This window comes from Giraffa tippelskirchi, chromosome 2 (genome assembly GCF_054371585.1).
Source record: "Giraffa tippelskirchi isolate mGirTip1 chromosome 2, T2T-mGirTip1v1.2.pri, whole genome shotgun sequence".
Classification (NCBI taxonomy): Eukaryota; Metazoa; Chordata; class Mammalia; order Artiodactyla; family Giraffidae; genus Giraffa; species Giraffa tippelskirchi.
Window position 1 is genome coordinate 120626597 of NC_137276.1, and position 18370 is coordinate 120644966.

At 42.1% G+C, this 18370-nt stretch overlaps 1 protein-coding gene and 1 long non-coding RNA gene across 2 annotated transcripts in view; one reads left to right on the top strand and one right to left on the bottom strand.

The window, feature by feature from the left end:
- The window catches only part of LOC145538445 (uncharacterized), a 105123-nt gene that overhangs the window by 7046 nt on the left and 79707 nt on the right, over positions 1 to 18370 (top strand). The window lies entirely within an intron of this gene.
- Positions 12095 to 18370, bottom strand: part of MINDY4B (MINDY family member 4B) — a 41284-nt gene continuing 35008 nt past the window's right edge. Inside the window, exons 11-12 of the mRNA XM_081570289.1 lie at positions 14023 to 14203; positions 12095 to 12237 (exon numbers count right to left, since the gene is read on the bottom strand). Of these exons, the coding sequence (XP_081426415.1) occupies positions 12095 to 12237; positions 14023 to 14203 (324 nt within the window). The remainder of the gene's footprint in view (positions 12238 to 14022; positions 14204 to 18370) is intronic.

Consider the following 18370-nt stretch of genomic DNA (forward strand, 5'->3'; position numbering starts at 1 on the left):
TATTCAGAGTATGTATTCAACACTGTGACCTAAGTTTAGAACATTTTCATCATCCTGAAACGCAAACTTGTACCCTTTAGCAGTCACCTTCCCCCCATCCTAGCCTACCTTCTCCTTCTCCCAGCCCTAGTGTGTGGTAGTGTTAGTTGCTCAGTTGTGTCTGACTCTTTGAGACCCCGTGGACGGTAGCCCACCAGGCTCCTCTGTCCATGGGGATTCTCCAGGCAAGAATACTGGAGTGGGTTGCCATTCCCTTCTCCAGGGGATCTTCCCTACCCAGGGATCAAACCCGGGTCTCCTTCATTGCAGGCAGGTTCTTTACCATCTGAGCCACCAGGAAGCCCCTCCCAGTCCTGGGCAACCACTAATTTACTTCCTGCCACTATAGATTTTCCTGTTCTGGCCATTCTATACAAATGGAATCATACAGTATGTGGTCTTCTGTGACTAACTTCTTTCACTTTGCATAAACGTTTGATGTTCATCTACGTGATAGTCAACTGTGATGTGGTTATCTATATATCACATTCCTTTTTATGGCTGAATAATACTCCATGGTATGATCTATCAATACGATATATTATTTATATGTTTGTCAGCTGATGGACCTTTGAGTTGTTTCTACTTTTTGACTGTAATAAATAATGCTGATATACTATAATAAATAATGCTTATATAAACATTTGTGTGCAAGATTTTGTGTGGACATAGGCTTTTGTTTTTCTGGGGTACATATCTAGGGGTGAAATTGCTAACTAATACTGCAGGTCAGGAAGCAACAGTTAGAACTGGACATGGAACAACAGACTGGTTCCAAATAGGAAAAGGAGTACGTCAAGGCTGTATATTGTCACCCTGCTTATTTAACTTCTATGCAGAGTACATCATGAGAAATGCTGGGCTGGAAGAAACACAAGCTGGAATCAAGATTGCCGGGAGAAATATCAATAACCTCGGATATGCGGATGACACCACCCTTATGGCAGAAAGTGAAGAAGAACTAAAGAGCCTCTTGATGAAGGTGAAGGAGGAGAGTGAAAAAGTTGGCTTAAAGCTCAACGTTCAGAAAACTAAGATCATGGCATCTGGTCCCATCACTCCATGGGAAATAGATGGGGAAACAGTGGAAACAGTGTCAGACTTTATTTTTTGGGGCTCCAGAATCACTGCTGATGGTGACTGCAGCCATGAAATTAAAAGACGCTTACTCCTTGGAAGGAAGGTTATGGCCAACCTAGATAGCATATTAAAAAGAAGAGACATTACTTTGCCAATAAAAGTCCGTCTAGTCAAGGCTATGGTTTTTCCAGTGGTCATGTATGGATGTGAGAGTTGGACGGTGAAGAAAGCTGAGTGCCGCAGAATTGATGCTTTTGAACTGTGGTGTTGGAGAAGACTCTAGAGAGTCCCTTGGACTCCAAGGAGATCCAATCAATCCATCCTAAAAGAGATCAATCCTGGGTGTTCACTGGAAGGTCTGATGTTGAAGCTGAAACTCCAATACTTTGGCCACCTCATTCGAAGGGTTGACTCATTGGAAAAGGCCCTAATGCTGGGTAGGATTGGGGGCGGGAGGAGAAGGGGACGACAGAGGATGAGATGGTTGGATGGCATCACCGACTTGATGGACATGGGTTTGGGTAGACTCCGGGAGTTGGTGATGGACAGAGAGGCCTGGCATGCTGCAATTCATGGGGTCGCAAAGAGTCGGACACGACTGAGCGACTGAACTGAACTGAACTGTAATTTGAGATCTTCCCAGGTGGCTCAGTGGTAAAGAATCCACCTGGCAAAGTAGGAGATGTAAGAGATATGAGTTCAATCCCTGGGTCAAGAAGATCCCCTGGAGTAGGAAATGGCAACCTACACTAGTATTCTTGCCTGCAAAACTCCATAAACAGAGGTGCCTGGTGGCCTGCAGTCCATGGGATCTCAAAGAGTTGGACATGACTGAGCACATACACACACACAAACACATGATAACTGCATGCTTAACATTTTGAGGAACTAGCAAACTACTTTCCAAAGTGGCTGCACCATTTTACATTTCTACCAGCATGAAGCAATCAACATGCTTACCAACACTTGTCTTTTTGATTACAGCCGTTCTAGTGGGTGTGAAGTGGTGTCTCTTATGGTGTTGATTTGCATTTCCCTAAGGGATGATGATGTCGAAGATCTTTTTTTGTGTGCTTATTTATCCATTTGTACATCTTCTTTGGATAAATCTCTATTCAAATCACTTCACATTTAAAATTGAATTGTCTTCTTATTATTGAGTTATATAGTACAAGTTCTTTATATATTCTGGGTACAATTCTCTTATTAGATGCATGATTTTCAAATATTTTCTCCCAGTCTGTGGCTGGCTTTTCTTGATGGTGTTCTGTGAAGAACAAATGTTTTTAATTTTGAGAGGCCCAACTTATAGATCTTTTCTTTTATTGCTTGTGCTTTTGGTATTATATCTAAGATGTCTTTTAGTCACTCAGTCATGTCCAACTCTTTGCGACCCCATGGATTGCAGCACACTTGGCTTCCCTGTCCGTCACCATGTCTCGAAGCTTGCTCAAACTCATATTCATTGAGTTGGTAATGCCATCCAACCATCTCATCCTCTGTTATCCCCTTCTCCTCCTGCCTTCAATCTTTCCCAGCATCAGAGTCTTTTCCAATGAGTTGGCTCTTCACATCAGGTGGCCAAAGTATTGGAGCTTCAGCTTCAGCATCAATGAATATTCAGGACTAATTTCCTTTAGGATGGACTGGTTGGATCTCCTTGCAGTCCAAGGGATTCTCAACAGTCTTCTCCAACATCACAGTTCAAAAGTATCAGTTCTTTGGTGCTCACCCTTCTTTATGGTCTAACTCTCACACCCATGTATGACTACTGGAAAAACCATAGCCTTGACAAGACAGACCTTTGTTGGCAAGGTAATGTATCTGTTTTTTAATATGCTGTCTAGGTTGGTCATAACTTTTCTTCCAAGGAGCAAGCGTCTTTTAATTTTACGGCTGCAGTTGCCATCTGCAGTGATTTTGAGCCCAAGAAAGTAAAGTCTGTCATTGTTTCCATTGTTTCCCCATCTGTTTGCCATGAAGTGATGGGATCAGATGCCATGATCTTTGTTTTTTGAATGTTGAGTTCTAAGCCAGTTTTTTCTGAGATGCCATTGCCTAGTATGAAATCACAGATTTATTCCTATGTTTTCCTCTAAGAGAATTATAGTTTTAGCTTTTGCGTTTAAATCAGTGACCTGCTTGGAGTTACATTTTGTGTGAGATATGAGACAGGTGTTCAACTTCATCTATTCCATGTGAATTCTAGTTGTCCCACCACCATTTATTGAAAAGACTATTCTTTCTTCCATTTAATGGTTTTGTCCTCTTTGTCAAAAATCAATTGACCGTGAAATTTAGGGTTTATTTCTGGACTCATAATTCCCTTCCATTGATATATTTGTCTATCCTCAAATGTCCTGGTCCAGAAAAAATATTTTTTATTAATTACTGTATACATATAGAAAAGAGCATAAATTTAAATGTATAATTTTGATTAATTTTTGCAAGTGAACACAGTTGTGTAGCCAGTACCCAGACTTGGTAATTTAATATTACTAGCACCCCACAACTTTCTGTATCCCTCCTGATTGCTGCTCCCAAAGGCCACCTTCCTGACCTTTATTACCACAGGCTAATTGTTTTTGTCTGTTTTAGAACTATATGTAAGTGTAAGCATATAGCATGTATTTCCTGTCTGGCTTCTTTCCTTCCACATTATGTTTATGAGCTCCACCCATGTTGTTTCATGTAGCAATAGTTGATTAGTAACTAATACGAGTTTTTGATATGGCATTACAAAATATGACCACATTTAATGATCTTCATAATTCAACAAGCCAGTATTTTCCAAATGACTAATGCATGGGGAAGATGGATTGGGAATGCAAGATACACCAATGGATTCTAATATAACAGAGTTTGGAAAGCTCATTAATACAGTTTCCTTTTCCACATTGCAACTAACCTTTAAAGAAATAACTACTTGTAGAGTTTTGGTGTAGTATCAAAGAAGAATAACCATAAGGCTACTACACTTTTCCATTGTTTTCCAGCTAAATATGTGAGACCAGATTTTCTTCATGTGTTTCAGCCTAAAAGCAAATCACAACAGATTGAAGTAAGAAGTAGATATGAGGATATATAGCCATCTCACATTAAGCTGGCCATTGACTAGATTTATGGAAATGTAAAGTAATGCCACTGCTTCCTTTGGAAAATATAGTTGTTTTTCATAAGATGGCTTCCCTTGTGGCTCAGCTGGTAAAGAATCTGCCTGCAATGAGGGAGACCTGGGTTCAATCCCTGGGTTGGGAAGATCCCCTGGAGAAGGGAAAGGCTACCCACCACAGTATTCTGGCCTGGAGAACTCCATGGATTGTATAGTCCATGGGGTTGCAAAGAGTGGGACATGACTGAGCGACTTTCACTTCACTTTCATAAGATATTATTTTAGGTTAACATATAATAGCTTTATTATTGTTATTTAAAATGAATGAATAGATATTTAAACAAATGTTCAGCTTTAATTTCTAACAGGATAAATATTAATACGATAACCCTGATAAACAGGGTTGTTGATAATTTTTCAGAACATAAAAGGGTCCTGAGACCAAAAAGTTTGAGAACCACTGTGCTAGGGGGTAGTCAGGCACTTAACACATAATCATACAAGTAAGTATGTAATTATAAACCTCCACAGTGAGTGATAAAAAGTAGAACAAGGTGCTAAGAGAGGCAAACTGGGGATATTAGATGGGAATAGTGTCAGAGAAGGCCCGTCTGAGAAAGCGGATTTTTAAGTAGACATCTGAAGAGTGAGATCAGGTGAAGATCATTGTTGGCACAGGGAAAAGCATGTGCAGAGCCCCTCAACTGGGGGTGAGCTTGGCTTGTGTGAAAACATGGTGATGTTCAGGAGTCGGGCATAAGATGAATCAGAAGCTAAATCCCACAGGCTCTTGGAGATCATGTTAAGATTTTTGGCATTTTTTGTCCAAGGTCAATAAAAATTGCTCTATCTAGATCCAACCAGTCCATCCTAAAGGAGATCAGTCCTGGGTGTTCATTGGAAAGACTGATGTTGAAGCTGAAACTCCAATACTTTGGCCACCTGATGTGAAGAGCTGACTCATGGAAAAGACCCTGATGCTGGGAAAGATTGAGGGTGGGAGTAGAAGCGGACGACAGAGGATGAGATGGTTGGATGGCATCACTGACTCAATGGACATGGGTTTGGGTGGACTCCGGGAGTTGGTAATCCACAGGGAGGCCAGGCGTGCTGTGGTTCATGGGGTCGCAAGGAGTCAGACACGACTGAGCGACTGAACTGAACTGAACTGATCATATGATCAAAGTCAAATTTTTAAAAAATAACTGACTATTGTGTTGAAAAACAATTATTAATAGAAGGGGACAAAAAAGAAGGTAAGGGTAACACCTGGGCAGCTGTTTAATAGTCCAGTGGTGTCTGCACCAAGAAGGTGGTGATGCAAATAGGGGTATTTTAGAGCTAACATATACAGTTCTTGCTGCACCTTGCTGCTGCTAAGTCGCTTCAGTCGTGTCCAACTCTGTGCGGCCCCATAGATGGCAGCCCACCAGGCTCCCCCATCCCTGGGATTCTACCCACCCCCTTTCTGCCCCCACTGGAGTGGGAGAGAAAGGAAGACACCTACAAGAGCAGTACTACCCACCATGCTTAGTGACAGCACTTCTAAGTATCATGAAGATTAAATATCCATTACATCAAGTTTATAATTATTTGCTATTTTTTTATGTGGTACCTGAATTGATCACATTTACTTTGATAATTATTTTTGATAAGGAGATTGAAAAAGTCACTCTCATAGCACCACCTTGTGGACAGTGGTGAGACGTTTTTAAAATTGGGTTTAAATAAAAGCAAAAATAAACAAATGGGACCTAATTAAAATTAAAAGCTTTTGCACAACAAAGGAAACTATAAACAAGGTGAAAAGACAGCCTTCAGAATGGGAGAAAATAATAGCAAATGAAGCAACAGACAAACAATTAATATCAAAAATATACAAGCAACTTCTGCAGCTGAATTCCCGAAAAATAAACGACCCAATCAAAAAATGGGCCAAAGAACTAAACAGACATTTCTCCAAAGAAGACATACAGATGGCTAACAAACACATGAAAAGATGCTCAACATCACTCATTATTAGAGAAATGCAAATCAAAACCTCAATGAGGTATCATTTCACACCAGTCAGAATGGCTGCTATCCAAAAGTCTACAAGCAATAAATGCTGGAGAGGGTGTGGAGAAAAGGGAACCCTCTTACACTGTTGGTGGGAATGCAAACTAGTACAGCCACTATGGAGAACAGTGTGGAGATTCCTTAAAAAACTGGGAATACAACTGCCATATGACCCAGCAATCCCACTGCTGGGCATATACACCGAGGAAACCAGAATTGAAAGAGACGCGTGTACCCCAATGTTCATCGCAGCACTGTTTACAATAGCCAGGACATGGAAGCAACCTAGGTGTCCATCAGCAGACGAATGGATAAGGAAGCTGTGGTACATATACACAATGGAATATTACTCAGCCATTAAAAAAATACATTTGAATCGGTTCTACTGAGATGGATGAAACTGGAGCCCATTATACAGAGTGAAGTAAGCCAGAAAGAAAAACAACAATACAGTATACTAATGCATATATATGGAATTTGAAAGATGGTAACGATAACCCTATATGCGAGACAGAATAAGAGACACAGATGCATGGAACAATTTTATGGACTCTGAGGGAGAAGGTGAGGGTGGGACGTTCTGGGAGAATAGCATTGAAACATGTATATTATCATATGTGAAACAGAACACCATTCCATGTTCGATGCATGAGACAAGGGCTCAGGGCCGGGGCAATGGGATGATCCAGAAGGATGGGATGGGGAGGGAGGTGGGTGGGGGGTCCAGGAGGGGGAACACATGTAAACCCATGGCTGATTCATGTCAATATATGGCAAAAACTATTGCAATGTTGTGAAGTGATTGGCCCCCAACTAAAATAAATAAATTTATAAAAAAAAAAAAAAAAATTGGGTTTAATAACTGAAGAAAAAAAAAAAAAGACATACCAAGTTCTCCTGAAAGTTTCCTAGTTATCAGCCACCCTGTGTCCTTCTTGGAAAGTGGTGGGATACGAACGCATCCAACAGAATTAATTTCAGCCTTGAACCTCACGTAAGAGTTCAATCATGTCTGACTCTCTGCGACCTCACAGACTATAGCCCGCCAGGCTCCTCTGTCCATGGGATTCTCCAAGCAAGAATATTGGAGTGGTAGCCATTTCCTTCTCCAGGGATCTTCCTGCTCCCCTTCTTTCTGGTTGAGTTTTGACATAAAGAGTCACTGAAAAGACCTTTTATTTAGATATCAGTTGAGGGTCACCGCCTGTATCTCTGGCTGCTGCTTCTCTGCTTCTTTTCCAGGCTCATTGGAACTTACTTGACCACTAACAATGGGATTCCTCGGGCTCAGATTCAGGCCATCTCTCTAAATAGTCTCCTCAGGCAAATTCACTCCCTACCACCATGTTCCTCACCACCAGTGCCTCCTGAATGTATTTTTGTGGTCCAAACCTCTCCTGTGAGATCCATAACCTTATTTCTAACCCACTATTCTACCTCTCCACATGAATCATGGTTTCACATCCAAGACTGAACTTGGGATTTCTTCCCCTCCTAACCCGCTATTCTTTTAGTGTGTTTTTTAATTCAACGGAGGCACAAACATCCATCCAACTTTCAAACCTGGAACTAAGAAGCCATTCCTGATGCCTCCTTCTTACTCATGTTCTGCCCCCACCCACCCCCAGTATCAGTCTCTTGGCCTTGTCTGCTTTACCCACCAAGCAGTTTCTCTCGAGTGAGCCACTTTGGTCTGCCTTAACTGCTACCACTCCGTTCTGGTCATCTCTTGTCCAGATCCCTGCTGTAGTCCTCTAACTAATCTCTTTGTCCATTGTGGGCTCTCTCCACTCTCCGCACTGAGACATCTTCTCAGAACGCACGTCTTCCCAGGCCACTTAAAACCTTCCAAGGCTGCCCACGCCTCCTCATCTACAGTGCCTGGGCTGCGTCCTTCTCTGCCCTTCCAGCTGCTTCTCAGCCACGCTGCACCCACTGGTTTTCTGATTCTTGAGCTCGTTCATGCCAGGGATTGGCACCTGCTCATCCCTCTGCCCCTCCCCTGCTCCTCACCACTCGGCCTCCCTACTTCAGTTTAGCTGTCTGTTTCTCAGAGATGTCTTTCCCTGTGCTTCCAGGCCTTTATTAAAAGCTATTTCATGCCATGATCCCCTCCCTCTGAACACTTATCTCAGTTTTCAAGTTTCTGTTCATCACAGTGGTTTCTTGATGAATGCTTTCACCTCAGAGGAGCTCCAGAGAGAAGACGGCCTGTGGCTGGTGTTGCTCACTGTATCTCTCTAGCACCCAGGCGAGTGCCTGGTGCATGGGGGATGTTTAAAAAGTTCCCTGAATGAGTGAATGGTTGTGTCTCTAAGGCCCTGACAAGGCAATTACAACAGTCCACAGTGTATATCCACAGTCTGTGTTATTTTTCAGTCGCTAAGTCTTGTCTGACTCTTTGTGACCTCATGAAACTGTAGCACACCAGGCTCCTCTGTCCTCCACTATCTCCCGGAGTTTGCTCAGAATCATGTCCATTGAGTCAGTGACGCCATCTAAACATTTTGTACTCTGCCACCCCTTTCTCCTTTTGCCTTCAATCTTTCCCATGTTGATTTTCAATCTTGCCATCTCCTGCTTGACTATGTCCAATTTACCTTGATTCGTGGACTTGACATTCCAGGCTACTATGCAATATTGTTCTTTACAGCATCAGACTTTACTTTCCCCACCAGACACATCCACAGCTGAGCATCATTCCTGCTTTGGCCCAGTCACTTCATTCTTTGTGGAGCTGTTAGTTATTGCCCTCCACTCTTCCCCAGTAGCATATTGGGCAACTTCTGACCTGTGGGAACTCGTCTTCCAGTGTCAAATCTTTCTGCCTTTTCATACTGTCTGTGAGGTTCTCCAGGTGAGAGTACTGGATGGGTTGCCATTCCCTCCTCCAGTGAACCACAGTTTGTCAGAACTCTTCACTATGACCTGTCTGTCTTGGGTGGCCCTGCGCAGCATGGCTCATAGCTTCATTGAGTAATATAGTCTCTTCGCCATGTCAAAGCTGTGATCAATGAAGTGGATAGTTTGTGTTACTTACTCATAGGTAAAATTAGGCTCAGGTGTGACTAAAGTTTGCACATAACCTGGAGATGGCAAGGGAATTTCAGGCCTGCCTGCGACCTGGCTTGGTCCCACCTGGTCTTGTGACATTGGTGAACATACACTTGACAAAATGATACATACATCTTTGCTAAGAACAAACAATAATTCTGAGGGACAAACCAAAAGGATCTGCCATCTCCTCAGGGACATGGTCTCACTAAAGAGATACTCAGTTTAGTAACTGTTCAGAAAAATTATCATCTCTGTCTTCAAGCAAATAGAGTTTTCCTGCTTCATGTTTTAGAAGCTGATAAGACAATTAAAATCATTTATCTCAAAACACAGAGAGTTCAAAGGTGAACTGATGGTCCTAGGAAACTTCTATCTACTTAAAAAAAAAAAATGTTTCCACCTTACCAAAAAACATAAAATATTGTTTATAAGATGAAATAAACACTCATTTCACAGAACATGGACATACAAAGTGATTAATACCTTTCTGTGTCAAAATGATTATACAACTATATATAAAATATATTCTTAATCTTTATTATTTTGCTTATTAATAAGTTTGTTCCAGGAATAACAAGACATTATAACAGCATCTAAAATATGGCAAAATACATAAATTATAAATCAATTTCCCAACGACTCAGTGGTAAAGAATCTGCCTGCCAATACAGGAGACACAGGAAACACGAGTTCGATCCCTGGGTCAGGAGGATACCCTGGAGGAGGAAATGGCAACCCACTCGACTATTCTTGCCTGAAAATCCCACGGACAGAGGGGCCTGGCAGGCTACAGCCCATGGAGTCCTAAAGAGTCAGATACAACTGAGCATGCACACGTAAATCAATTAAGAAATCCAAAGAAAAATAGGGTAGAAATAGAAAATAGATTCAGATATGAGGCCAATTGAAAAAGCACCTTTTGTAAGGACTAATACACTGCCAGGCAACACTGCCACACCACAGTCTACACCACAGTCATCCTGCCCTTTTTCCTTCTACAGAGCTCTGATTATGTCCTGGTACTGAGACTTCTGTGCTCAGGCTTGGAGGAGAACCATGGTTGACCTAGGAGAGTCACATGGATCCCTAACTGGCTCATTCTTGTTAGAGAGGAATGTCCTCACTTTGTGAGACACTTTTAGTGAGCTCTCTTACTTGTGGCTGGGAGCTTTCTGACCAATATACTCGCTATGGTTCTCATTAGGCTCTAAGTTTTCCAGTAGTCCACACTGAAAGGGAGATTTAATTAGAAATAAGTCAGTGTTCATAAAACCGAAACAGATCTGCATCTCAGGAAAAGCATAATATTGCTAAGACTAAGAAATATGCTGAAGATCTATCAGGATCCACTCATTTGTCCGATGTATTAAAAATCCCAAATAGAAGCATCAATGATAAGGATACTAAAATCAGCAATTGAAGCCAAATTGGCTTTCTCTTTTGACATAATTTATGATTCACCTTGAAGTTTCATTTTCTACATGCTTCTTAAGTTAAAACATTATTCTTGGGGCCAAAAGAAAATGCATTTAACAAATTAATTTGGACAACGGGTGCAGAAAAGTTTTTCTTTGCAAACTAAAGTTTGGCTTGTGAATAAGAAACCCTACGTCTGTGAGTCAATAGACCAGTGGGGTGGGTAGGAGAAAGGTCTAGATGGTTCCCATGGGCTTCTTTTAGAAAGAATATGTATCTTGCTCTGTGTATTTCTTCAGAAAAAGTGTGGGCATTCAACAGAACATTGAAAGATCAAGTTCTTAAAAGAATTGTTTTCCCCTTTGAACACTGACAGAAGAAGAGATTTTACTTTTGTATATAATTTTATTTTGGTTAGGAATCAGGCTTCTCGGTGTATGTTTGTCCATCTGTATATTTATATCCAGGGGCTTCCCAGATGACTCAGGGTAAAGAATCCACCTGCCAATGCAGGAGATGTGGGTTTGATCCTTGGGTCAGGAAGATTCTCTGGAAAAGGAAATGGCAACCCAGTCCAGTATTCTTGCCTGGAAAATCCCATGGATAGAGGAGCCTGGCCACCTACAGTCCCTGGGGTCACAAAGAGTTGGACCTGACTGAGCACACACCCACATTTACATTCAACTTATAAAGAAATGAAGCAAACATAGGACTGATGGAAAGAATGTCTCCTGTGTGCTCACAGGATGGTTTGAACCCACAGCCAACTACAATAGCCAGCCTACCAGGAATAGCCCCTGCTTCAAGCCCATTTACTATTTTAATGACAAGAACTTGCTAATGTGGGCACTTTGAAATGTAACCTTGGAAAGGAATGCTCTTCATACCAAGAAATCTTTGAGAAGGCTTGAGTTCTTGCCATAACTAAAAATCTAATGATGTATTACTGATGACTTCATCTCCAAATGAAAGCTAGCTCCCTCCTTCCTTAATCCCCAGGGAGAGTCACACTGAGGAGAGAGAAATTTGGAAATAACATGAAGGAAAGAGACTTCGGTTTTTCTTTTGAATAAAAATGAGGAACCAGTCTGTATGAGCATAAAGGATACACCTTCCAGACCCCGAAGTAAGGGGTCTGTGTGTCTCCAACAATACCAATAGCAACTGCAGAGAGTTCACAGAGACAAAAGAAAAAACAAATTTCTTATGGGGGTGTTTTGGGTGGGGCTTCTGAATAAGGAACATAAACCTAAACTGGACTTCCCCAAATTAGGCTTTTGTGTCCCCATGGTGCTGATGCTTCAGACTTCATTGTACATTGTGGCTTCCTCTTTAGAAAAAGGGAACAGATCCATTCCAGTTGATGGTGGCATCTTTCCACTTGGTTCTGATCACCATCTCCAGTGCGGAAAACCGTCTTCCTGGTCTGTGTTCATCTTCATGTTGGACTCTTTCCCAGTGATGGGAGTGAGTGTCTGAGGAAGGAATAGCCAATGTTTAGACCCCAGCCTATGTATACCATTTCAGAAGAAGCCAGGAAGGAAGGAAAATAGGATGAGTGGGCAGGAGTTGGGCTCAGCAAGCTGTGTTCCTAGAAATGAATGAGCTGATGAGGATTCCAGTAGATGGTGTGTAGATATGCCCCATACAAGACATGTCCATGATAGCCTGGGTTGTTATAGATTTTGAAAACTCAGTATTGATGTCATGTAATGGTGTGGTCCCGCACCATGATGGAATGCATAGAGTTAGGTGAATCAATAAATCACCGAATGTTGTCAGGAAAAATAAGAAAAGAGAGAGCTTCTTAAGGCTAAGAGTACATTTGCATTTTGGGATGAAGGGCAAGTATTCTCGTGAGGTAGTCTAGAACTGAGTTCAAGGCCCAAGTTTGTTGCAAATGACCTTTGGGAAGTACTTAGTATCTCCCAACCTCATCCATTAGAAATCATTTTTTGGCCACTTCAGTTTCCTCTGTGTAAAATAAGTACCATAGGGTCTACTTTAGATGACTGTTAGGAGGATTTAGTGGAATAATGTATGTAAGGCTTTCAACACAGTGCCTGGAACACAATGCTTGCTAGGCGTGTGAGCTAATAAAAACCAAAAACAAAACAAAAAAATCCCGATGCTTTCCTCAAAGAAGAGAGTAAAGTAGAAGCAATAATAGTAGAAAAGTAGAAACAATATTATATCTTAAGGAATGTGTTGGCAATGTCCCACTAAATGAAATGAGTGTGTATATAGACAATATACATTTTTCTGGGGCCATATATATATATATATGTGTATACACACACACATACACACACATGCATATATATATATATATATGTATTGGGCTTCCCTGGTGGCTCAGATGGTCAAGAATCCGCCTGCAATGAGGGAGACCTGGGTTCGATCCCTGGGTTGGGAAGATCCCCTGAAGGAGGGCAAAGCAACTCACTCCAGTATTCTTGCCTGGAGAATCCCATGGACAGAGGAGCCTGGCAGACTACAGTCTATGAGGTCTCAAAGAGTTGGACATGACTGAGCGACTAAGCACATGTACATGTATACACATACATACAAATATAAATTTCTCATAATTAAAGAAAAAGAATTAGGAGCTACACAGACAAAACAGTCACTAAAACATTCTTCTAAATGTAGTCATAATAATGAAAAGTTGCCTAAAGCCAGACCTGTGATACTAAATGCAAAGAATCAGACATCAAATTAGCAAGATTCCATGCATGGTGACTTGGTAGCAAATACGGGCTCCTGGTTTCATCATGTTTATTCCCTTGTCCAAAAGGCTAGTGTTTAAAGACATCTTAAGGTTAATCTATTTTCCTCATGTTTTTTTTAAAAAAACATGGTGGGAATTGGAATGAAATGGCTTGTATGATCACACTGGAACCTCTGCCAAGACTGTGCCTTGTTGCTTTCCTAGTGTCTGGCACATGCCTGGCACTTAGTAGGCCTCAAAAATGCTTTTTGAAGTGATCTGAATACAAATGCACTCTCAGTTTAGTTACTATGTTCTGGGGTGATCAATCATCTGATACTCTATCTTGGGATTAGAATTCATCAATTGGAACCCCAAGGTTACAATGCTTAGGTTAGACCTGTGACATTGAAGCCTAGGTTTCATTTCAGAGATCAAGCCTCCACATCTTCCTGCAGAGCTAGCCTAAGCATCCACACAGCTGTAAACCAGCACAGCCTCGGCTCTCTGAGCACATTAAGCTGAGAGCACTGGGGTCTGGAGTGCTCACCTATGGTAATGTGCGCAGGCTTGTTCTGTGCAGGCTGGCCACTGTAGAAGTACAGATCAAAAAGGCGCTCCACTTTCCAGTCTGATAAGAGCTGCCTGTTTGTGCTAAACAGGACACTGTAATTTCCGTTGATGTTGCACAGCCAGACAGGTAACTTGGGAGTCTTCAGCATGCTGCCCACCTGCAAGAGGAGAGAAGAACGCAGAACATTAGATTTGGCCGCCTACGACAGAACACATGTCACCAGGATCAAAAAGTGGCTCGGGGATTTCCCTGATGGTCCAGTGGTTAAGACTTTGCCTTCCAATGTAGGGGGTGTGGGTTTGATCCCTGGTAAGGGGGAGCTAAGGTCCTACATGTCTCACAGCCAAGAAACCAAAACACAAAAACCAGAAGTAATATTGTGACAAATTCAATAAAGGCTTAAAAAAAATTGTTTTTTTTAAGCAGCTCGGAAACTTGGCATTGTGCTTGTAGCTGTGCAGGGCACCGTGCATGGAGGAAGATTTCAAACAAAGGCTTTCTCGTGAATGAATTTGCACTTATGAATGGTGTGGTGGTGATGCTCCAGTTTTTCTCTTCATGGATTTTATTTTAAAACATTTTGAGGGTGGGCTTTTGGAGCTGGTGGAACCATCTCAGTTTGATTTGTTAGTGAGGTGGAGAATAAATAGACTGAAATAGAAGTGTAGGAATGGAATATGAGAACTTGAACTGGTCTTTTTGTTGACTAGTGTACTTATTCCTGTTCCCAAGATAGGACAGTATTTCATTCAGGAGGTGGTCATTCTGGCAGCACTAACCATTTAGATCATAGGAAAAAGAGCCGAGAATATGGAAAGAGAGACCATTTTGAATACAGAAAAAAGCTTCTGGGAAATGAGTGGAACACACACAAACACTCTCACAGATATACACATATCTGCGTGTTAACACAGAGAAGGCAATGGCAACCCACTCCAGTACTCTTGCCTGGAAAATCCCATAGATGGAGGAGCCTGGTAGGCTGCAGTCCATGGGGTCGCTGAGAGTCGGACACGGCTTAGTGACTTCACTTTCACTTCTCACTTTCATGCATTGGAGAAGGAAATAGCAACCCACTCCAGTGTTCTTGCCTGAAGAATCCCAGGGACGGCGGAGCCTGGTGGGCTGCTGTCTATGGGGTCGCACAGAGTCGGACACAACTGAAGCGACTTAGCAGCAGCAGCAGCAGCGTGTTAACATGTAGATCAATTGTGAAGATGTACTTAGAGCTGAGTGTACTAGTTCAATATTATGTATAATAATTAAGTTCACTGTTTTTTAAAATTGTTTGTTTTTGGTTGTGCTGGGTTTTTGTTGCTACCTGGGCTTTTCTCTAGTTGCAGCAAGTGGGGGCTGCTTTCTAGTTATGCATGTGCTTCTCCTTGCGGTGGCTTCTCATGGAGCACAGGCTACAGGGACATGAGCTTCAGTAGTTGCAGCCCATGGGCCCTAGAGCACAGGCTCGGTAGTTGTGGTGCACAGGCTTAGTTGTTCTGTGGCATGTGGAATCTTTCTCGATCAAGGATCAAACCTGTGTCTCCTACATAGGCAGGTGGATTCTTTCCACTGAGTCACCAGGGAAGCCTAAGTTCAGTGTTTTAATCTGCTTGTTTTCTGGTTTTTCCCGGCAACTGGCAATTCAGCCTTGAATTCTCAGGCTAGTGAATTAGATTCACCAAAGCACCACTCTGGGAGGCTCACTAGTAAAGGATCCTGCATTCTCCAGTAACCCCTGAGGTTCGTTGTTGCTGTTCAGTCACTAAGTCATGTCCAATTCTTTGAGACCCCCAGCATGCCAGGCTTCCCTGTCCTTCACTACCTCCCAGTGTGCTCAAACTCATGTCCATTGAATCAGTGATACTACCTAAACGTATCATCCTCTGTCGCCGGCTTCTCTTCTTGCCCTAAATCTTTCCCAGCATCAGGCAGGGTCTTTTCCAATGAGTCAGCTCTTTGCATGGCCAAAGTATTGCAGCTTCGGGATCAGTTCTTCCAATGAATATTCAGGGTTGATTTCCTTTGGGATTGACTGGTTTGATCTCTTTGCTGTCCAAACATCTGAGGGTATCAGGATTATAGTGTGTTTTTCTTAATGATATCTCCCATTTTGTTTAAAGAGGCAGGGAATCACATATTTTTTTTAATGCCATTGAAACTCATTAATGTTTTTTAAAAAACACATTTTTTTTTTTAAACACGTAAAGAGATTAACATGAGCTACATGGAAACCCCCATCATTTCCCTTGATGCCAGGGAGAGCTCTGGACCCTCAGCTGTGGCATATCTTCCCATAACAAAAGGATTCAATCCTGTTTCTTTTCTTCTTGGTCCTCAGAGTTATACTGTGTGTTCAGGAACAAATTCTGTTGTGTGGAAAATCCAGCTTTGAAAAAATGACCGCGTGTTTTGTCAACCCAAGTATTAAAGGCTAGTAACTTGACATTTTGATTTCTCAATCGTTCTATTCAAATCCCTTCCTTCTTCTAGAGTTGAAATTCTTCATTTGTGGGTGAGTGGGTGAATCAGAGGTGCTTTTGTCTTTAAGCTTTACTCTTTAGCTACTGGAGAAAAGTTATACTACTGTGTTTAAAAGAAACAACCTCAGTTTTAGTTGATAGTTGAAAAAAGAGGTGTAAGCCCAGCACCCCAGTCTGGACATGCTCAGAGTGGGCATGTTCATCTGCTCCCATCAACACCAGCCCTCGCTGGACTGAGTATAACATGAGTATAACACACCAAACTTCGGGCAAGTCGCCCATTGGCAACATTGGAAATAAAACACAGAGGATGTGCCATTGAAGCAACCCCATGTATTTACATCCCAGAGTCCACCCCCGCAAGTTTCAAAGAACGTCATCACCATTCATTAGTTATAAAATAAGCTCTTTCTTGGGCCTTGTGATAGTACTGAGGTTATGTATAATCAAAATATGATTCACAGGACTTGGAATTATTAAGTTTGGAAAATATGGATAAACTAGTTAGGAAACTGAGGGCTGTTTGTAATAAAATGCCACTCCATTTTAACTCCAGATGCATATTCTGGCTGATTTTTAAATCAGTGAAAGTTCCTGTAAATGATGTGTGGGTGGGTGTAATCGACTATAGACATACATGATATTGTTTAACAAAATCTTTGTGATGTAGGCAAAATTCATCTGGCACTCAGATTCATACTCTGTAAGGTGTGGACACTGCACTGTTGTGATTTCATGCAACAATGCAACAGTTTTCTCTCCTGAACTCAAAGCTACTCATGATCTTATTAAAGTAGGAAGAAAACAAAGGAGTCATAAATATAACAATCTCCAGCACTCAAAGTGACCATGCAGAGACCCTACACTGAGCAGGCAGAGTCCCACTTGCCCTGAGAGATTCTGGTCAAGAGAAATATGTCTGTCACAGCACTTTGGATTTTAACTCCAAGAGGTGAGCCTCAGGTTACAGCTTAGAACATGCTTGGTTTAAAGGGAGTCCTGCAGAACCAAAACTGAACACCTCCCTACTGAACCCAGTCAAATATCAAAGCCCTTTCCTCAGCACACCATGGAATCTGTTTGACTGGCATCTTCAGTTAAGAATTTGTATTGCTTTGGGATAGACACGATTTATCAGCTAACCTCCCCACAAAAGAGAATTCTAAGTATGTTTTACTGGTGAGATGTCATCAATGCAGAATTTGTGCGTGTTGCCTCATGTTGCCATGGTAAAAAGGAAATTAAATTGTGATAGAGTGGTGCTATAAATAAAATACCTTTCTCCTTAAATTCACTTATTGTGTAATAAGCCCAGTCAGTTCAGCCTTCCATGTGGCTGTCAAACCTTCTATAGCAGATGTCATTGAAGGTAAAGTTACAAAGATAGGAAGAAGGGACAAATTCTGAGCACCAGAGAGTGAGGATCCATCTGTCCATGTGGTGGCTTAAGTGGTAAAGAATCCGCCTGCCAATGCAGGAGACCTGATTCGATCCCTGAGTCAGAGAAGACCCCCTAGAGGAGGAAATGGGAAACCACTCCAGTATTCTTGCCTAGAAAATCCCATACACAGAGGAGCCTGGTGGGCGACAGTCCATGGGGTCGCAGAGAGTCGGACATGACAGTGACTGAGCACAGGCACAGGCCGGCTCTAGAGCGATGGCTCCTAGAATACGCCTCTGCATGGGGAGCTTGATGTTGAAGTCCCAAGGCCCCCTTCCGGTGATCTGACTGGGAGAAAGGTGTGGAAATGTTGTGATCTCTTCGCCGATTCCTGGTGACGATTCGCATGCATGGCTCTTCACAGTCTGGCTCTCATCTCTGCCACCCGGAACATGAGTTGATGTAA